The 21553-nt window shown below is 36.3% G+C and overlaps 1 protein-coding gene across 1 annotated transcript in view; it reads left to right on the top strand.

Moving 5' to 3' along the window:
• Positions 1-21553, top strand: part of PRPF4B (pre-mRNA processing factor 4B) — a 22565-nt gene extending 1012 nt beyond the window's left edge. Inside the window, 14 exon segments of the mRNA XM_032116415.1 lie at positions 3076-4269; positions 7235-7408; positions 7676-7831; positions 8566-8647; positions 10214-10424; positions 12858-12931; positions 14289-14379; positions 14757-14904; positions 16129-16266; positions 17461-17614; positions 18052-18166; positions 18639-18790; positions 19252-19338; positions 20014-21553. Coding sequence (XP_031972306.1) covers positions 3076-4269; positions 7235-7408; positions 7676-7831; positions 8566-8647; positions 10214-10424; positions 12858-12931; positions 14289-14379; positions 14757-14904; positions 16129-16266; positions 17461-17614; positions 18052-18166; positions 18639-18790; positions 19252-19338; positions 20014-20217 — 2980 coding nt within the window. The 3' untranslated portion in view covers positions 20218-21553.

Genomic DNA, 21553 nt, shown 5'->3' with positions numbered 1-21553 from the left:
TCCTCCCTCCCTTCTTCCCCCGGACCCCGGCCGCTCTCGCGGTATGGAAAGTGCCCGTGCTGGTGGAAGCAGAAAGTGATTTGTTGCCGCCAGCCCCTCCTTCCAGCCCTCGAAATGACTGGCAACTCCCGGCTCCCGTTGGGAAGCGAAGATCGCGCTGTCGCCTCCCCGCAGGAACGGGGCTCCCGGGCGTGCGTTTTCCAGGCACCCCGGTTAGTGCCGTGGGGGTTTGGGTTTGTCCACACTCAGGAGCTCGTGAACACGGTCTTCTGAAAATTCTGCTGGGAGTTAACGATCTAATGCTTACTCTATTTCTCCTCTTTCCTACATTAATATTTTAGCCATATAAACTGCTTTCTGTATTTTTTTCTGCCTTGAAAAGTTTTGATTTGAAGCTTGATTTTATTGTTAATCCTGGGAGTAGAAAACAGGTGAGGAAAAGCAGTGGGAGTACATGTGAGCCTTGTAAAACATGTGCACATGAAGAAGAGGGTTTAGTACTGTAGAGAGAAAGTTAAGTAGTAAGATAGAAGCTGATGATAAGAGCCCTGTGTGAAGGAAAATATGGGTGAAATCACTTTGCACATCCTTATGAACTTCCTGTAATTCTTCTTCTTGAATTAAAAAGTACGAAAAAGTAGGGCTTTAACAAGATCATGTCACAGTTCCTCTCTATTTAAAGCCATTAGCACCTAAACATGTAGACTGCCTCATCACCTTCTAAAATATTCTTAGAAGGTTTTTTCATCCACATCACTATACCTCTGAAGCATGTAACTGAAGTAAAAGTTTATCCACAGTTCAATGAAATTACTTGAAATAAATTATCCCTGTACATGAAGAAAATTTGAACTATTTATTGCGTATTAATGAACTTAATTTTGTTGTTGAGTTACAAAGACAGCTGGCAGTTGTATTGGCAGTCTGTAGTGGCCTGAGATACTGCTGGGATGATGTGGCTTATCTGGCACCTTTGCTGCCAGCTGGCTTTTCTAGAATTTAGGATGAGGTTATTGCATAACTTTAAAATACATGCGATATTTTAAAATAACTTCCTTAAAGATTTTGGTGTCACTTTCTGCTGTTAAGAGAAGGAAGACTTATCTGGAACAGCTTGAATGGACGTGATTTTTTTGGTCTTTAATACTTTTATGATGTCTTGAAGTACCCTTAATCTGTTAATTGGGGATTTACACAGCATCCTGTATCCAGCTAAAAGAAATTTTTAAAGTCACATAGTTCCCTTAAAATTCTCCTTCTGGCATTTCTTCACTTAATGTCACAGATAGCAAATCGAAATTGGAGAAGTTTAGCATTTAAGATTTTTTTTTTTTATGGCAAGCACAACATAAAATAAAGTCTTTTAAAGCCATTTTTTCCTCTTTTGTTCTGATATTCTCTTATCATAATTTTGTGGAGTGTCAGGAGGTAGCAATTAAGAAAAACACCTTTCTGTATGCCTTGAATAAGCAGGAGTAGTAATAAAAATGTGAAAGAAAAGACAAGCAACATTTTGAGTTAAGTCCGTGAATATTTTATATTTTTAACTCAAAACAGTTTTTTCCCTTTGGAAGCTCCTTATTTCAGAGCACTAAGCTGTTAATGATTTTAGCAAATAATTTTAGTGTACTTTGCAGAAAAGTCAGCTGTATTTATTAGTATGAGAATTTGCATTAACTCAAGCAGGAGAGAGTAAATGTGTGCTGCTTGAAGGTCCTGTCCTTAATTAGGAAGACACTAATCAAATTCATAGTGAGATGCTGTCCTTTAAGTCTGGCTTAGAATATCTCTGATACATTTATTCTATCAGATTATTGATCATACTTTTCAGAAACAGCTGTTGTATGAAACTAGTAGAGTTCAGAAGATAATTTCCGCATTTCTGTGTACGTTCACCCCCTGCTCCTGACTGTCATGTTTGGGGGATTTCTTTTCACCTAATGAGGCTTGGGATACAGCAAAGTGCTATGTTTAAGTTATTAAAGTATTAATGAGTAAATTCCAAAACTGTAGTTTAGATGGGGTGAGTTTGTAGAAGGGTGAGCTCTGGCACCTGTAATATTTGGCAACAGATTTCAAAAGGCAAATGTCTGTATTACCAGAGACAGTAACTTAATTGATGTTCTGAAGGAGATCAGGAGGTATTTGCTAAACACTGTAAAACCCCTTATTGTTAAGCCAGTTTCAATGTCTATGGAACATAATACAAGGGAATGTGTAATGTTGAGACCGAATTTTATATTTTTTGAAGTTGCTGTTTGAAGAAATTATAGTTAATTGAAAACACTCATTTTAGAAGAAACTGTATATTATTATATTAATAACCTGCTGTAGACTTACTTTCAGCTGTTTTGGCCAATTGCATTTTACAGGTGTCAATATTACCACATCTTTTTGAAGCTGCTAGCCTGCTATATACTATCAGAAAGCTGCTCTGAAATTGGACTACTTTAATTTATCCTGTTCCTCAGTAGTTTTCCCTGTATTGCATAAATAATATCAACATGTTAGAACATTTCTTGATTTTCTAACAGGTGTGTACACTTAGAGAAAAAAGTTGCAGCTAAGAGAGTCAGTCAGCTCTGCATGAGATTTTGCAAGGAGGTTTCATTAGGTGGTCATACCTTGAAATAAATTTTGATTTTTGGAGCACAACTGTTTTCTGCCACTTGAAAATACTTTTAAAAGGCATAGCTTGGGTTAGGCGTTGGAGTGGAGCAGAAAGTGACAGATGCTGATGGACTGACAGATAAATGTTCAGCGCTGTTGTATGCTATTAACAGATAGGTCAGAATTGAACGTAAAGGCGTAAGCATTGATTCCATCCACACATTTGGTTTTGTCAGTGCATCTGCTGTCTGTTCCTTCCATAGTATTTCTTTCTGCAGCCATAGCTGTCTGTTCCTGAGGAAGTGTATCTGCTGTTATAATTTACTTAAATTAGTGGTACATTTTTAATTTTCCCGAAGGTAGGTGAATAAATGCCAGTTAGTTTCTATCATAAAAGGCTGTCTACTTAACATGAGGTAAAGGACTACAGTGAGTTTATAGTACTGATCTCTTTGTTTTTTGCAGGGTTGAGGATGCTGAGGCATCCGAGAAAAGTGTGAATGAAGAAAATGGGGAAGTATCAGAGGCAGACCAACCTCAGAACAAGCACAGCCGACACAAAAAAAAGAAACACAAACACCGAAGTAAACACAAGAAACATAAACATTCTTCAGAAGATGATAAGGACAAAAAACATAAACACAGACACAAACATAAGAAACATAAATGGAAAGAGGTGGCTGATGCCTCTGACAAAGAAGATGGACCAGCTAAAAGAACTAAAATTGATTTTTTGGCTCCTCTGGAAGACTTAGAGAAACAAAGAGCATTGCTGAAAGCTGAACTTGAAAATGAATTAATGGAAGGAAAAGTCCAGTCTGGGATGGGATTAATATTACAAGGTTATGAGTCAGGATCTGAAGAAGAGGGGGAGATTAATGAAAAAGCACGAAATGGAGCAAGACCTACAACAAAGTCAAATACTAAGGGGAAATTAGAACCTGTGGACAATAAAACTAGTTCCAAGAAAGCAAGTAAAAGTGAATCAAAAGAAAGGACTAGGCACAGATCTGACAAAAAGAAATCCAAGGCAGGAGTTGATGGAGTCAAAGAGAAGACTACTAGAAGCAAGTCAAAAGAAAGGAGGAAATCCAAAAGCCCTTATAAGAGAAGTAAGTCTCAAGATCAGACAAGGAAATCTAGGTCTCCTATACTTAAGAGGAGATCTCAGGAGAAAAACAGAAAGTCTAAGTCTCCTCCAGAGGATAGAAATAAGGCTGATGATAAAAGTAAATCAAGAGACCGCAGAAAATCTCCAGTTGTAAATGAAAACAAAAGCAGAGATCGTGGTAGAAAATCTAAATCTCCAGCAGAACTAAGAAGCAAATCCAAAGATAGAAGATCACGGTCCAAAGATAGAAAACCTAGGAGATCAGAGACTGACAAAGAAAAAAAGCCAATTAAATCTCCTTCTAAAGATGCTTCTTCAGGGAAAGAAAACAGGTCCCCTAGACGACCTGGCCGTAGCCCAAAAGGAAGAAGCTTATCTCCCAAACAGCGTGAAAAGTCAAGAAGAAGCAGATCCCCTCTCTTTAACGACCGTAGATCTAAACAGAGTAGATCACCCTCTCGAACCCGGTCTCCGGTTAGAAGAGTGAGGAGTAGATCTGCAGAAAGGAAAAGAAGAGAATCAGAAAGGAGGCGTCTTTCTTCTCCCAGGTAACTTAAAGATGTCATGAGCCATCACAAAAATACATTACGGGATGAACTGTCTTCTAGTTTGATGTTTATCTCCTTGTTTTATTCAGTAAATAGGTATTAAAAAAGGTAATCAGATCGTACATTATATCATAAGCTTACTTTGTATGTATTCAATTTTTTAGAAAACTGTTCCTCCCAGCTGTCAGATACGCAAATTCATCTTGTGGTTGCTAAAGTGCTAAGTTATTTGCTGCTCACACCATTACTGGGAACAAGTTTTGTAACTGTGTTCTCCTTTTTATTGCTGGTTGGATTCAGAATTTGGCTTCTATTTTGTTTCTTTGTCAATAGTTCTGTTGCTTTCTGAAATTTCTGTGGAGTGCGAATCCTCTCCAGTGTTATGTATTAACGTTGGCTAAAAGTGGGTAATTAGCCTGTATTTCCCCTCAAAAAAAGCCCTAATGATGGATAGAGTCAGCATGTGTGAATGTAAGCAAATTTTTATATCAAGATATCCTTCTCAGAGTCTTTTTTTTTTCTTTAAAATATTGTGTGTTTTTCATTTGCTAGCGGGATGTTAGCGTTGCTTTGTTATTGGACTGCCGTATATAATTACCATATTTTGCATACGCTTAAAGGAGAAGGATGGAAATCTGTTTAATGTATTGGTGTAGTCTTGGCATTTTTTTAAAAGACAAATTTAGCCTATGAAAGCAGTTACCTTGAAATTTGAAAGCTAATAATGCCTGGATGGCAAGTTTCCAAGAAGAGAACCAATGTAAGTGTATGCATTTTTGGAAGTTAATTCATTAGCTGTAAGAAGTTTAAGAGGCAGAAGAGTTCAGCATTGGATAATAAATAACTTAAAACTTTGTATCGGGGGGTTTAGCTTCACCCAGTTTGAGAACTGAGAATAAATAAATATGATTTTAAAACTGGAATTGGAACCACTTATGTACCACTAATTTAAGTAAAAGATCAAGCTTGGTAAATGGGCACCTAAAAATGTGAAAGTTTCAGCCTGAAGCACTGAAGGTTACTCTGGTTTCAGGTATGGGGTATCTTTGGGTACTTTGGAGAATGGCCCCAGTGGTGTTAACCCGATCAAGCAAGGATTGTAAATGCTGCCAGTTTATCTGGCTGCTTTTCAGTAAATCAGGAATGTGTCGGCCCAACCACTGAGTTTTTCTGGCATAGTAGTTAACTTTTCCTCTGTAGCATTTTGCATCTTTCAGTTTTCATTTTTCTTGACAGCTTGCTTTGCAGCCAGTTTGAATTGGTTGTCTAGACACTTATTTCAAGTGATGCATGTGTCTAGAATTTTGCTGTCAAATTCATACTTCTGTAACTGCGTGGTGAGCAGCATGTGAGTGGGGGACTACTAAAATATTTTTTGCTGGAGGTGTTTGCAGATCAGCAGAAATAATCTTTCCTTGTAAGACACCTTAACTAACTCAAACTGCTGTTCAAGTTTTAACTACTTGTAATTACTCAAACTGCCAGAGAATTTCAGGAGCTTTAATGAACAGTTTTAACAAAAAAAAAATCCCAGTAATTTCATTTTTAAGTTTGTTTCCAGTATTCTAATCTTGTAAGACACTTCTCAGGTCTTTGACTGGAGTTACTCATTATGTGATGTTACTATGACTTCTTAATCAGCTTCTACTTTTTATCTCATCCCTGTGATCTCTGAACTAATCTATTTTTTGTAACAGATATTTTGATTGGGTTTTGGCAGTACAACCGCTTTGTTAGGCAAGAAGCCTGTAACTCTTCATCCTGTGACTCTTTATGTAATATTGTTCACAAGAACATTATATAAATTAATTGGGCTAAAGGTATTGGCCTACTCCAGCATTTGAGTACAGTAATTCCTTGTAGAAACTGCCAGTACTCTGCACATGCAAATTTCACAAGTAAATTTCACATATAAATTTTCCTATTGCTCCACTGTCTACTATTTTGCATCACTTCTGTATGTCTGATCATTGTCTGTAGTTAAGGTAATTGAAACTGATGAAGCAAATGAAAAAAAATCACAGAATGGGTGGAATTAGTCTTTCAGATCCAAGATATTTTGTTCATTGATGAGATATAACACCTGTAATAAGTTGTTCCAACTTGATTAAAAAGAAATCAAAAATAAGGAGCAGGAAAATAGTGTAGCAACATTTCCTTTGAAATAGTGTGAAACTATTTTCCAATTTCTAATGCAGCCTCATTAGAATAGTTGTTAAATTTTTAATTCATATTCTTTCCAATTTTTGATTGAACTCTTGCTATCATGCAATTAAGCTTCTTAATGTAGTAGTCCCATCAAGGATTTTTTTCTTGGATAATTGTGAATCTGTATAGACAAGAATAAACAAATTTTGAATAGTGTATATAGTATCAGACTTGAATTTTTTTTTTTAATTTGAGAAGGGTTAGTTTGCATTTTAATTAAGAATTCTAGTTTGCATCGGCTGTTTTAGAATGTGTGAAATGTTGAAGCCGTGCAGTTGTAATGCCCAAATTGAAACAGACAGTGTTGTCACTACTGTGAAGTAGCATGATCCTAAGCCTAAATTTCAATACTATGGTTGGAAGGTGGTGAAATAATTCTCGAGAACAAGATTTTAGGGTTTCTGTATTGTTTCAATACTGTTTCTGGTAAACATGAAAACAGGCCACTATTTATGTAGGACCTAAACACAAGCATTGTTTTAAAACCTCTCTTAGCTTTGTGGTAGTAATTAAGGAGCTGTTTCCAGACTTGTCCTGAACTAGATCTTTGTATGGGCACACACTTCCCAGAGTGGGGAGAGACACGCAGGAAGGGCAGCCAGCTCTGCAGCCTTCTTATCCATCGCTCCCCTCAGAAGCCCATCTGGTGGTCCCTCACCTGCAGTAAGATTTTTCTAGTGAGTTTTTAGAGAGAACGGATTTTTTTGTTTTCAGCTTGCTCCTGATTTTTACTACCACTTTCTTCCTCTGTTTTAAGAACACGGACCAGGGATGACATTTTGTCTAGACGTGAAAGATCAAAGGATGTCAGCCCACCCAGCAGATGGTCCCCATCTAGAAGAAGGTCTCGGTCCCCCATCAGGAGGAGATCTCGAACACCCCTTCGACGTAGCCGATCTCCCAGAAGGCGGAGTAGATCTCCTCGAAGGAGGTAAAGACACCCTGTGTTTTTAAGTATGTTTTGTAAGATTACAGGAAGAAAAAGGATTGCTATGTTACATGTAAAAAGACTATGCTGGTTTTTTTGTCCATGTTAATATGTGCTCGCACAGTTAAATTAATTTTGTCCTCCATGAGTTAAATTGTTTTATTACTTGGAATCGTTGTGTATATTTATGTTTTCTGAAAAGATTTTCCTTCTCAAAAAAACCCAAAACAAACCCTCCCCAAATCCAAATCTCTTATTCTTAACAAACAGGGATAGAGGTCGGAGAAGTAGATCTCGCCTTCGAAGGAGGTCCAGGTCACGTGGTGGCCATAGACGTAGGAGCAGAAGCAAAGTTAAGGAAGACAAATTTAAAGGTAGTCTTTCTGAGGGCATGAAAGCTGAACAGGAGTCTTCATCAGATGAAAAGTAAGAATATATTTCTAACTTGCACTGATTATTTAAAACCTACAGTTCCACTGATACCAAGAACGAGTTAACATTTATCTTCATGGTGTAGTTTTTGAGTTGTCACCTAAAACCATAATCATGTCTTAGTACTTGTGATCTTGTCAGATTACTGTTGGGAGGATCTGAAAAACTTTGGAATATGCAAAAAATAGCAAGACCTGTTGGCTAGTGGGCAGACCTGAGGGGAGGATATATCATTAGGTTTTTAAACTCAACTTGATCAGTAGCTTGTGAAAACTTTTGGTCTGATTACCAGAGCTTACTGCTTGGGGAAAAACTTTAATAGCTGAAAGGATTAACTGCTGTTTGCAAATTGTGTTTATATTTCCTCGACATCTGCTTATTCAATTGTGCAAGAGTATGCATTCTTAATCAAATTATTAAGGAAGAATGATGCTTCAGTGAAAAGGAACAAGGTTTTTTTGTTTGTTGTCTTTTGAAAGATGGCTGCTAATTGTTTGCAATTAAAAATGGAATACAGAAAGTCCCAAAGAGATACCAAGAGATAAATTTTCTTTGTAAGGAAATGTAAATATATGCAGTGGGATTTAATACACTGTTGCTTTCTGAGTCACTTGAACAGCTATTGTTTAATATATTCTGTGTTTCATATGCCAAGGAACTGCACTTGGTAAAATACAGTAGATAATTACATGTTTATGAAGTTATATAAAAAAATCGTATTTTTGTAGTCTTGAAGACTTTGATTTGGAAGAAGAGGATGAAGAAGCAGAGATCAGACAAAGGAGGTTACAACGGCAAGCAATTGTTCAGGTACATGGTCGCAGGAACTACTTCTGTGGTTTTAGTGTAGTGTCAGGGTAAAGGAAGGCTCTTTGCCTATTGCTGTGTTATGATAGTAATTCCTGTTGCTATATTTTTGCAGTTAGCTCATTGTAAATGTTAGTCTCTCTTAAAACTCTACACTTCTATTGTCACAGCATTGCTTTTAAAACTGAAGTGACGCTTCTGTGAGTCATTTTTTGCTACAGTCATTTTTTGCTACAGTTAAACATTTCTCTGATGGTCTTAAGACACCTCAAAAATGTTCTTTAGTTATCTTCATCTGTAGGTTTTCTTTCTAGCTGTATCATTGATATAATAATGTCAGTGTAACGGATATATATAACTATATATCAATTAACCTAACTGGTCAGTTTGTTTCAAGTAGAAGTTGTCTTTGTCAGATTCCAAAATTTTGTTAAGCCACTCTCTCATGGGTTCCTCCCTAAAAGCAGATAATGTATTAGTGCACATGTGAGTTCCCATGAACTTCTTATTCCAGGTAACAAGGTAACTAATCACAGGTGTATGTGTGATGAAGACCCCTGAAAGGAGCTGTGGCCAAAGGGGGTGCAATTGTACAGTACAAGTCAGGTATCTCTTTTCAAAGGTGGGATTTGGCACACAATTAGACCATAGCAAGCAAAATGCTGTAGCATATTTATTTAGCATCAGGTAAACTCACTGGCTTTAGTGTACTGCTTATTTTAAGTAGCACTAAAAATACTGCCCATGATTTGAGTTTTATGCAAAGCCCGTTGTAAAATCCTTCAGAACTATGACTGAGCCAAACTATATAAATTCTGTTTAAAGACTGGTTACACATGATGTTGGTGCAGGCAGGAAGCAAATCTCAGAGCAGAATTCCCTAAACAGAAAACCTCTGCTTTTCTTATTGAGTAGTTCAGCCTTGACAGCTGAGCAGTCGCAGCATTTCTTCATCTTGGTTTTTAACTTTTGGGATAGGAAGTGAGGTCTGTATAATTTCATAGTACTTAAGGGTAACAAAAATTGCAAAGATGTTTGAAGTTTCTAAATTCTTCTGAATTTTTTCAACACGAATGAATAAATAGGATTTCCAGTTCACATTAGAAAACTGAGTCTAAAAGCTACTCTTCTGTGCCATAACACTAATAAAACTGAGAAATATTCTAGAATATAGGATATAAAATAATTAATTTTTCCTCAGAGACTGTGTTTCAGTGTTTTTGTGCCAGGACGGTTTAGTAATAAATCTGTTGTTGCTGACATTTTGTTGTGCATAATGAAATAACTAATATTCAGTAATAATTGCTTTTTACAGAAATATAAAGACCTAAAGAACACACATGAATGTTTCAGTCTTATGGTCTGGGCTGTGGTGCATTGTGACAAAATGAATTTTCAGAAGTTGTATCCCATTCTGCAAATAATCTGTTGTCTTTAGAGACGTATGTGATTATGAAAGCAAAGATTAAGGTTTCAGCTGAAAGCCCAGACCATTGAAAGGGTGGATATGAAAATGTTTTAATTGTGATAAGGTGTGACGGTGAGATTAAGAATTAAATTTCTTTTTAGAAATACAAAGGCCAGACAGAAGACAGTAACATATCTGTACCATCTGAACCAAGCAGCCCTCAAAGTAGTACACGCAGTCGCTCAAATTCTCCTGACGACATCCTAGAAAGGGTCGCTGCTGATGTTAAGGAGTATGAACGGGAAAATGTGGACACATTTGAGGCATCAGTGAAAGCCAAGCACAACCTCATGACAGTTGAACAGAACAATGGTAAGGTTTTCTGAAATCTCTCTAATGCAATTTATGAAAGCTCAGATACTTGGCTTAGTTTACTCAGATACTTCCAGACTTGGAAGTAGATTGAATTTTGGGATGGAATTTATGAACATTTTCACAAATATTATGGTGCTTAAAACATAACATTAAAATAAATCTTCCTCATTAGGAAGGATGGAAGGATGAGTGGAACATGTTCTCTGTATTTCTAATAACTCTTAACACGATTTGTGCTTTACATTTGGAAGAGCAAATAATGATGTCTGTCTTTATGGTTAAGAATTACCCTTCCAAATTTTTCTTTTCACTTAGGCATGTTGTTTTCCTAGAAGCTTAGTATAGTCCTAGACTTTATTTTTTGTGGGTTGGAAATTATGCTTCTTTTATACCTTTTTTTTGGTCAAAGCCACTGTGACAGAAGAATATAGGTGGGTCTGTAGTAATTTAGAATTATTAAAGCTTTTGAGGGTCGTTGCTATTAAGTCCATTTTAGCAGCATAGCTAATTGCTGAAACAGGTATTTTCTTCTTCCACCCTGCATGTACTCTATTGTACAGCAATGTTGAAATGAAACAAATTTTGATATAAAACCTGCCTTGTGCCAGCTGCAGCAAAAGGAATGCGGAACATCTCCCAGCGCACCCTGTAGTATTGAAAGTCTGCTGATTTTTTTGTGGTTTGAAAGTGGATTACTGTCCATCTTCCAAGTAGTCAAAGGTGTGTGTAGATGCTGTGTGGTCATACTGGAGCTAGTTTAAGCTGCTTTGGTTTCTCTCTACAGTTTAATTGCAATAGCACTGTTTAACAAGGGCTGTGGAGCCTGCCCAACCCCTCCAAGGAAGAGTTGCAGTTAGCTTGTATTTCATGTCTTCCGCCACACGTATCCTTGGGGGCTGAATACACTGTCTCTAGTGGATGCTTCTCTTCAAAGTAATAAAGCTGCATCTCTTAGGGACTGCTGTACTGCTCTGTAGTTTATCCTGGCATTCCCTTGAGTCGTGTGTTTTCAGATTGTTCTCCTGCAAAATAAGAACAGTAAAAAGAACTGTTCTAGTGCTTTCTTTGCATACCCCAAGTTTAGACTTACTATGTCTAACAGACAATGTGTTTTTCCTTTTTTGTCAAAGCATGTACTGCTCTCTAGTTTTGTATACTAAAGCATACGAAAATATAAGTCTTAACTACATAGGCGTTTTCCACATAGACATGTGAAAAAGGTTTTTAAAACCAGATCAGTTACACTCACATCTGGGTGGTAAGATCCTGGGTTGGAGGTGGCTGTAACAACAGCTGAAAGTAGTGGGTTATCTTTCTCCGCAAGAGTAATTTTTTTTTCTTTCCTGACCGCTTACAGGGCCAGGGTAATAAGTTGCTAAGAAACTACTCAATAATTCATTGTAGCCCAGTGCAGGTAACTGGAACTAAAAGGAAAATATGAGGAAGTTTCTGGAAGGGTTTGTAGCTCAAAACAGTGGTGTAAACTGCTTCCCCACAAGTGTCAGGTGACAGGTCTATACCTTGAAACAGTGGTATCAGTATACCGGATGATTTTTTTTATGCTGTCACATTTCAGTCTAGTTCTTTGGTGTGGAAGTGGTTGGCTGTGTGCATCACGAGACCTGAAGCCTCTGAGCTGAATTAGCCATTTGTTTTTCTCCATTGCATAGTGAAGGGGGGGCCTCCAATTTACCATGTTCATAGAGAGCTGCCGTAATGTGTGCATGAATGAAATCGTTTGAAGTTTGCTTGCTTTTGTTAATGTGTACTTAGTTTATATTTCTTTGCTTTTATCTTATCAACCAAGTAAAATGTCTTTGGGATTTAAAGATGATTAAAAGGTGAGAGAGGGATAATCTTGCCCATAACAAAAATGTTTCTCTTTAACATTGTAGTAAACATTGTGTTTAACAAAAAGCTACACACCGGGTCCTTTTTGGCAGGGTTGGAGAAAACATTTTCCAAAGAAAGAATTTCTGGGCTTTAAAACTTTGGGTTTTCATAGAACATCTTGTGATTAACAGAAAAGCCTGAACTTGTGTATTGAAAACATGACTGTATTTTTGAATGTATACACATAGTCATTTTATACTTCTTTTTATACGTACATCTATATAGGCATTCTTTGTAGGGAGCACGTAAGTATGTAGTTTTTTTGTTTCTGCTATGCTTACTTGAAAGCTATTATATGTAATTTTTCAAGGAGGTATAAATTTTTGAGTGCTTGGAAGAACTTAGCTAGTCTGAGTTTTATATTCTAGAATGTCAATTATGTGAAATGATATTTGCTAGAAACGTTAGTAGAGTTACCTGTTTGCCAATATACTGATCTTAGACTATGTTGTAAAGATACTAAGTGCCAAATTATACTGGCAACAGTTATCGTTTGACATCTTTTTTCATGCTGAGTAATCTAAATTTCATTTTAAGGTTCATCTCAGAAGAAGCTGCTAGCTCCCGATATGTTCACAGAATCAGATGATATGTTCGCTGCGTACTTTGATGTAGGTAATTCTTGGAGATGAAATGTATGACTTTTTCTGGTTGATTTTTGTTAGTCACTGTCACCTGAGGGTTGTGAGAACTTTGATTTTGTAAAGGCATGTGCAGCTAAGTGACTTGTATGTTCTTAATCTTTTGGTCACCCAAGGCAGGCAAATTGGTTCTTAATTAGTATTTCAGTGAAATAAAACCTGCTGAAATAAGTGGCAGTTTTACCAGAGTAAGCAACTGGCAATTCACCTGCTGTTTGAATACAATGGACGTGGTAAAAACATGAATCTATTTATAAGTTCAGCTTTTTATTAATGTTACCATGTTGCAATGTTCTAAATATGAGCTTTTTCCAGAGGTTCACATATGGTTAATTAAAAAATGGGTAAGATACTGAAATTGGCTAATGATGCTGTGTTGGAGTAATCTGGTGGTTTGTTTGGAGATTTTTTGGGGGTGAAAAGATACATTTCCTCGTTTAACACATTTTCATTACCTTTTCTCTAAATGTCCTGCAGTGACCTTCAGATATTGGCAGTCCAGTGACTAGTTTTGAGACTTTATGTGCCATTCTCTATAGATCCTCTGCATTGTTGCTGATGCACAACACTCAGAAATAAGTAAAGACAAGAACTTTCTTCTTAACTTAAACCAAATTAGCTGGAGAATTTTTATGGCAGATGTAACATAGGCTGCCATGGTTTTACTCTCGTAACACTGTGACTTGGAAAAAGATGAATACTTGAAGGGTAGTGTGTGTGTGAGGGTGCATTTTTAAAAGTTCAGAAGTTACAAGTGGGGATTTACATGGCTTGTGAGCAGCTCCCCCTTCCAGAAGCTGTTGTTCAATTGAAGATACACTTTACTACTCATAGTTTTGAATTTGTGACAAAATATTGCCCAGTCTGTTAAGAGATGTCAACAGCAATTGTAGAAGTGTTACGTTTGTATGTATAACAGTATGAAACAAGTGGCATGTAATGAACAGAAATTCAAGGCTTAAACAATTGTGTTTTCCTTGCAAATTGCTATATTTTTTTACTATAAACTTACTGTAAATAAGAAGTCTTACTTACATGTTAGAATGTGCATTCTAACATGACTTGTATAAATTCTTTGTATTAATTGAAACTTTGCCCATTTATGTTTAATAATAGTTCTGTTGGTTGATCTCATCCTCTTTCCTTGCATCAGTCTTTAAATACTGATATGTAAATAACAGTAAGTTGTTTCTCTCTCCTGCAAGATAAGTGTGTTTGTATTGTGAGGAGAAACAGTGTTCAGTAGGGGAAAAGGGCTTTGGTAAATAAACGTCAAGGGAAAATACAGAGCACACAGGCAAAGCTGTTACTTTTATTTTTATTTCAGAGTGCTCGTCTAAGGGCTGCTGGGTTTGGAAAAGACTTCAAAGAAAACCCCAATCTCAGGGATAACTGGACAGATGCAGAAGGCTATTACCGTGAGTTGTGTTTGTTTATCAGCAAGGACAAATAGAGTGAGGGTGCTGAGTGGAGAAGATCCTCATGTATAAAAGTATTGAAATTTTGTTCTAATGTAGATGTACCCCACAGCCCTCTCTGAGTGTGTAATGTAATGGATGAAATGAGCATGCAGATTTTAACCTCAGTTTTGAAAAGACTCCAGACTTGGAGAATCACCCTTTGTTCCCCATAATCTCCACAAAGCTAGGTGCTACAAAACATTGCACACCATGAAATTAAAGGATTTTGCTATTTGCCCTCATATTTTGTAATGGTAGGGAATGGTTTATTTTTCTGGAAAAGTTCCATTACATTTATCCCTTGTAACTTGAACTTGCTCGGTTTTCTCCCTCAGGTGTTAATATAGGTGAAGTTTTAGATAAACGTTACAATGTCTATGGTTACACTGGTCAGGGAGTCTTCAGTAACGTGGTGCGAGCCAGGGACATGGCCAGAGCAAACCAAGAAGTAGCTGTGAAAATCATCAGGAACAATGAACTTATGTAAGTAATGTTTTTGTTTGGTGGTAATAAAGCACGTGGAACAGTTGGAAGTTTTTCATGATGTGATTTGAATCTCCCTTTGTTTCAAGTAAAGTAACAGGTAACAGCTGTGATTGCTGCCTTTTCTGCTAATATGATCCAGATAATGGGAAGCGCTTGAGGACTATGTATCCACACTTCTTTACAGCTATCACGGGAAGAAGGGTACTTGCACTTTCATCAGGCACTTTCTCATTTGCAAAACCGCAGGGAGCAGTGATAGCGAGAAACAAGGTTACAGCTAATTATGAGCTGTATGTTTTTTGAGATGGGAGTTGTGGACTGTTTCGATGGACCAAATCTATTGCAGGCTATGGGTTGGATCCCAGTCAGTCATCTGCAACTTACAAAGAGACTTCCATACATTTAATTATTTCTGTATATTATCTAAATGTTTGTATGTATATAAGATAGATAAAAAGGGATGGGACTCTCACTGTTGAAATACAAAAAAAAAAAGAGGTCTTTCAGAATGAGTCAACATTAATAAGTAAGATCTCTTAAACTGTGTCGTTTGAGGACTTGTCTACAATACTCATTTTTACCATCTGCTGCAGTGTTTATACAGTCACTGTGTCCTCTTCTGTTAAAGACAACCTAAATGAAAATGTTTTCCATGTCTCTTACCTTGGAAGTTTTAAAAGTTGTCTTACTGTGTGTATAACTGGATCGGTTTTAGTTACATGAATAAAAGTTTTAGAGGCAAAAGGGGGAGGGTGATTAAGCTATTTTAGTTTGGTGTGTTGTACAGGTAATAAGCTTGGGTGTGTAATTGAATCTATAGTCAGTTCAGTTTAAATCTTCTTTTAATACTGTTGTATGTGGCAAAGTACTTTTTTTAAAAAGTAAGCTACTCTAGTGAGTGCTGTTTAAAATTTATCATATTACAGGACAAAATCCAGTTTTAGCCTTATACGCAACTGAGAGTGAGAAGGAAAGGATAAGTAGGTTTAAGTAGGTTCCAATGGTACAGTGAAGATCCAAGAATTAAATAAACTTACCCAGTGTGTAGTCACTGACAGCAAACCACTGCTGTGGTTTCGTTTTTTTTAGCTGCGGTATGTTAGGTAATGACAAGACACTTCTCATTCCTGGATAACTATAACCAACAAGTGAATGTCTAGATTTAAAAAAATATTAGAATTTAACTGATTTTGTTTTATAATCACATTTCTCTGTTTTCAGGCAAAAAACTGGCCTAAAAGAACTGGAATTTTTAAAGAAACTCAATGATGCTGATCCTGATGACAAGTTTCATTGTCTACGGTTGTTCAGGCATTTCTACCACAAACAACATCTCTGTCTGGTATTTGAGCCACTCAGGTAAGGTGACAAATGTTTGGGGCTGTCTGTAAAAGGTAAAGTACTACTGAGCATTCTTTACCTTGCTGGGTTTGGCTGTTGTTTTGATACCTTGTTCTCATGCCAAGATTCAAGAATGCAAGGAACTTTGAAACAAAAAAAAATTGTCTGCGGGCACAAATCACAGGCTACTGAACTATTTCTGATTTACTTTTAGCTGTTGTGAGTTTTCTGCCTAGAAAATACTTGAAACAAGATCATGTATGGTTCCTCTCGCTGGTACTACTTAATGATTTTTTGTGTATGTCAGTATTTTTATTAGTTTTAATAATTCATCATTTTAAGGGTTTCTGTTAAGAATGCATTCCCAGAGAGATTCAGGAGTTGCTGTTTATTCTGTGAAGAGTACCTATATAATAACAGTCTAAGGAAGAAAATTGTTACAGTGGCTCTTTGCATGCTCACTTTCTGTTCAAGTAATTAAGCTCTTGTGACAGGTTGATTGTAAATACTGTTTTATGGTAGATCCAGATACATTAATTGCCTTAGTCCCCATTCCTACTTAGAGACATCAGTTGTTCATATCCTGAGTTTTCTGTGTATGTCATATTTCAATTTTAGCCATATTTGGGGTGAGCATAAGTTATATACTGAAACAATACAAAGTTTGTGAGATTACTATCATATTTCATTAATTAACTGTAGAACAAACTATTGTCTTGTCCTGCACTATCTCTTGATAACACGCTTGTACCTTATTTATGTCCAATTACTGGTTTTGTCCTGGAATGATGGTCTTTTCATCTGCTGCTTAAGTCACCAAAAAAATCTCCTCAACTTTTTGTGTTTCGCATGCTTCCTTTTTCTTTTATTTCTGAAGAAAATGAGTACAAAGGCTTTACGGTTGTTAAGAAAATGCTGTTCATGTGCAAATAAATCCTCTCAAATCAATATTGATTAAAAAGTATGCTCTGAACTAAGTAAAGTCCAGTCTAGTAAGTAATTACACAATATAGGACAGATCTGATTGACCAGCCTTTTTATTTCAATTCTGCAGCTCACAGAGTGGTTGGTATGTTAAGTCAAATGCTGCTTTTCTCAAAAAATACTTAAAGCTAACTGGTTTGTTCAAGTTTGTCTCAGAGTTTAAGAGGCCGCTATGGTTTTTTTTGTTAAGCTCTTTCCAATTCTTTCTTTCCCCCTTTCCCTTAACAGTATGAATTTACGAGAGGTTTTGAAGAAGTATGGGAAAGATGTTGGGCTCCATATTAAAGCTGTGCGTTCCTACAGCCAGCAATTGTTCCTGGCTTTAAAACTTCTTAAAAGATGCAATATCCTACATGCAGATATTAAACCAGATAATATTTTGGTAAGTAACAAATAATTAAAACTTTTTTTGCATGGTCTGTAGTGTAAAATGAAGTATTTGAAGTTCATATCATTCTGTTAATTTAGGTGAAGTCAAATTTACTGAAAATGTTAAGGGTTCACACTTTGATATAAAATGATACTGTGGTATAAATAGTAAGGAAGAAATATAATACAGCATCTAAATAAAATCTTTTCCAAACAAACATTCATCCACTTCCATCTTCATAGAAAGCAGATCTTCCAAAATAAGACAATGTCTCATGGGAGAAATATTTGGAATTTTCCCATCAATAGTTGAAAGATGTTCTTGCTTTCTGCAAAATGGATGTAGGTTGTTTGAGTCTGGATGGAGATTTTGTTTATGTGAGTGAGATGATGGGGAAAGGTCCTTAACGCCTCTCTTTTGCTAATGGATATTTATGTTTTAACTTTCAGGTGAATGAGTCTAAAACAATACTAAAGCTTTGTGATTTCGGCTCAGCTTCACATGTCGCAGATAATGACATCACACCCTATCTAGTTAGTAGATTTTATCGAGCTCCAGAAATCAGTAAGTACATTTTGGATTAGCTACATCTGTCACATGCCAGTATTAGCAGATGAAAATTTGACTTGGATTTATTCTCTAGTCTTAGCAAAACATGACTCTGGAAGTATGATGGCTGTCAAAAATTCAGGCTTTGAAGGCATGTTTGTGTGACTCTTCATGTATGTTGGTGATCAGCTCAGTGAGAAGTCACTCTGATGGGTTATAGTTATGTTTCAATTTAGAGGTATTGTTCTCACTTCTTGGTTTTTGCTAATTTAAAGCTGATCGGTTTAGGTGTTAGGTAAAAACCTCCCCTTCTAAAATAGGGGTACTTTAAAAGCTAAAAGGTTTACATCCTTCTTTTATGGTAAATTTTTATTCCTAAGAGGAGCAGCACCAATATAGTTTACAAATCAGAATTTTTTCATCTGTCTGCTTTTGTGATATATCAAAGTCTGCCTTTTTGGAATTAACTGGAATTGCTCTGTTTCAGTTATAGGAAAAATCTATGACTATGGTATAGATATGTGGTCTGTAGGCTGCACATTATATGAGCTTTACACAGGAAAAATACTGTTTCCTGGCAAAACCAATAATCATATGTTGAAACTTGCCATGGATCTCAAAGGAAAGATGCCAAACAAGGTAAGAAAAATAAGTACTTAATATCTGAAACTGCTATAATGAACAGTAGAAGATACATTCTTTGTTCTTCTGGAATTCTGTTTCTTATCATATACATTTTTTCTTAACAGTAAGTAATAGACTTTGCTCTGACTGTGTAATTTATACTGATTTAAAATCTTATGAAGTGAAAGTATACAGCTTCTTTTTCATAGACTAAGTATAAAGTGAAAGCAGAAACCTTCTAAGCAGTGACCTGAAAAAAAATGTAAGTCAATAAAAGATACTGTGTCCTTTTTCAAGGGGTTTGAACTGTATCTTTGTTTTCAATCTCGAACATTTATTCCTGTCCTTTTGATATATTTTTTTATTAGTATTAAATTACTCATGTTGCAATAAATTAGTAGACATTGATGTTAATTGTGAAATTTGTAAGACACAGAGAAGTTGCCTGAAACTCTTGCCTCTTCCTTATTTTCCAGATGATTCGAAAAGGCGTGTTCAAAGATCAGCACTTTGATCAAAATCTCAACTTTATGTATATAGAAGTAGATAAAGTGACAGAAAGGGTAAGTCCCCTGTGTGTTGACTAACCCATCACTTTTTCCAAGCTTTCCTAGTATTATGGTCTTTCAAATGTACCTTGGCTTCTTAATTAAAAACAAGATTTTATAAGCTATTAGAAAGTCCTTTTGCAGCAGTGTGGACAGATTACAGAGTTATAAAACAGCAAAAGATTTTTTTTTTCCTGGGATGTAGGAACACGATTAAGAGAAATCTAAATTTAATCTGGTAGATATACAGGGTGCCTCCATATAATCTGTCCTTAGATTACTAGTATAAGAAATTCTGCCTTCATTTTGTAGAAGGATGTTTAACTTCAGTATGATGTGGTTATTTTGTATGAGGTCGCTATTAATTTTGGTATAATTTTGACATATCATATTTAAGAAGAATCACGAAATAGTGGTCAGATATAGGACTTTCCATGTGGACTTCCATGTTCTGAGTTAACTGGGATGTTAGATTCATGTGAACTTGTGTTGGTGGCCTCCCCCCAAGAGTGTGTTTTCCACTCTTCTCTGCCCTGTGATGATTTTATGAGGCCGTGTGGGGGAAGGGTGTTGCTGCTCTGATACGAGACAAGCCTGCAGAAAAGCTGCTGCTGAAGCTCTGTAAAAGGGATGGATAGGGAGTTTGTGCATTACTTCTGTTCTACAAGGCTGCCATTTTTGTGTTTGTAGGAGAAGGTTACTGTTATGAGCACCATTAATCCAACCAAGGACCTATTAGCAGACTTGATTGGGTGCCAACGACTCCCTGAAGACCAGCGTAAAAAAGTGCACCAGCTAAAGGACTTGTTGGACCAGATTCTAATGCTAGACCCAGCTAAACGGATTAGCATCAACCAGGCTCTACAGCACGCCTTCATCCAGGAGAAAATTTAAACCAGATGAAGAAGTTCAAAGGGTTTGATTAATTAAGATACAAAGACTGAAGAAATTTCACAGCAGTTATTAATGTATATAAACATAAATATTTCCCCTGCAAAGTTGAGGAAGAAATGATACATTTGAATTAACATCAAGGCTGATATTTCTTTTAGAAATGTTAGAGTAATTCTGTTTTGTGTCTTATGTGAAAATTTTCACTGTAGAACTGTTTTAATTGCCAAGACTGCACAAAAGTACAATGCTAATGTATATGGTTGCAGTTCGTATATATTATAAAAAGAAAAAAGCATCTGTTATAAAAAAAAAGAAAGAAAAAAAAAAAGAGAGCAGTAATACTGGGTGGTTGATTTGTTTTTAGCAGACTTGGCTTCATTTTTGTCTTTACAAAATGGCCAGCATAAATGCTGTTTATATTCACATTTTCCTAGGTGTGTGTGTGCAGGCCACAGCAGCATGCCCTTGGTGTAGTCAGTGCCGAAGGGGGTCTGTTCCTTCTTGAGCCTGCCCGCAGGGATGGTCTCCTCTTTTAAAGCAGGTTGTGTACAACTTTCAGTACACTGAAGGTAAGCTAACCCATCAACATCACCGGTGTTTAAGCTGTTATTTTACTGGAACAACTGACAAATGAGAGACAATAGCATTGTGGCAGAATTCCCTGCATGTTTGAGAAATGATCTTGTTTTATTTTCTGGCATTGCAACCGTGGCATAGTTACAACTTCTGTTCTGTTCATCACATTTAAAACTGGGAGAGAGCGCACTTGATGGATAGAGCGCCTTCAGTGTACTGTTTCTTATTACTTTAATTTTTTTAATCAACTTGCTATAGACTTTGTATACATTTTGTTAAATACAGTTCACTATGACATAGAACCAATACTTACAGAAGAGTTTTCATTTAGTAATTACATATGTTGGGATCTCATTCGAAAGACCTTATATCTAAAGGATAGATAGACAACATAATGAAATTTTTAACTATTTGTATGTCATTTTGAAAGTGTACTGCTTTATGCTAAAAGTGTTTCATTTGTTCATTGTTTTCATTATTTGTGATCATGTTGTCTTTCAATACAGGCATAAACCTTCCACTCTTGAACAAAGCAGCTGCTTTTTAAAAGCGGTAATTGCTTCTTTACCTTTTATTTCTTTTGTAAATGAAGCTTTTCTTTAAGAAATGTGACTTTAAAGTGTTGTCTCTTGCATAAAACAGTTGACACTTACTTATTGTAAAGTGAAGATTGTTCTGCTGCATGTAAAGTGGACCATGCAGATTTCTGTATGTTTTCAGTATGCATCATTAGATAATAAAGTCTTTTGTGAACAAGGCA

The sequence above is a fragment of the Corvus moneduloides genome, chromosome 1 (genome assembly GCF_009650955.1).
Source record: "Corvus moneduloides isolate bCorMon1 chromosome 1, bCorMon1.pri, whole genome shotgun sequence".
NCBI lineage: Eukaryota > Metazoa > Chordata > Aves > Passeriformes > Corvidae > Corvus > Corvus moneduloides.
Note: the sequence above shows the minus strand (reverse complement) of the source record. Positions and strands in the feature narration are given on the sequence as shown.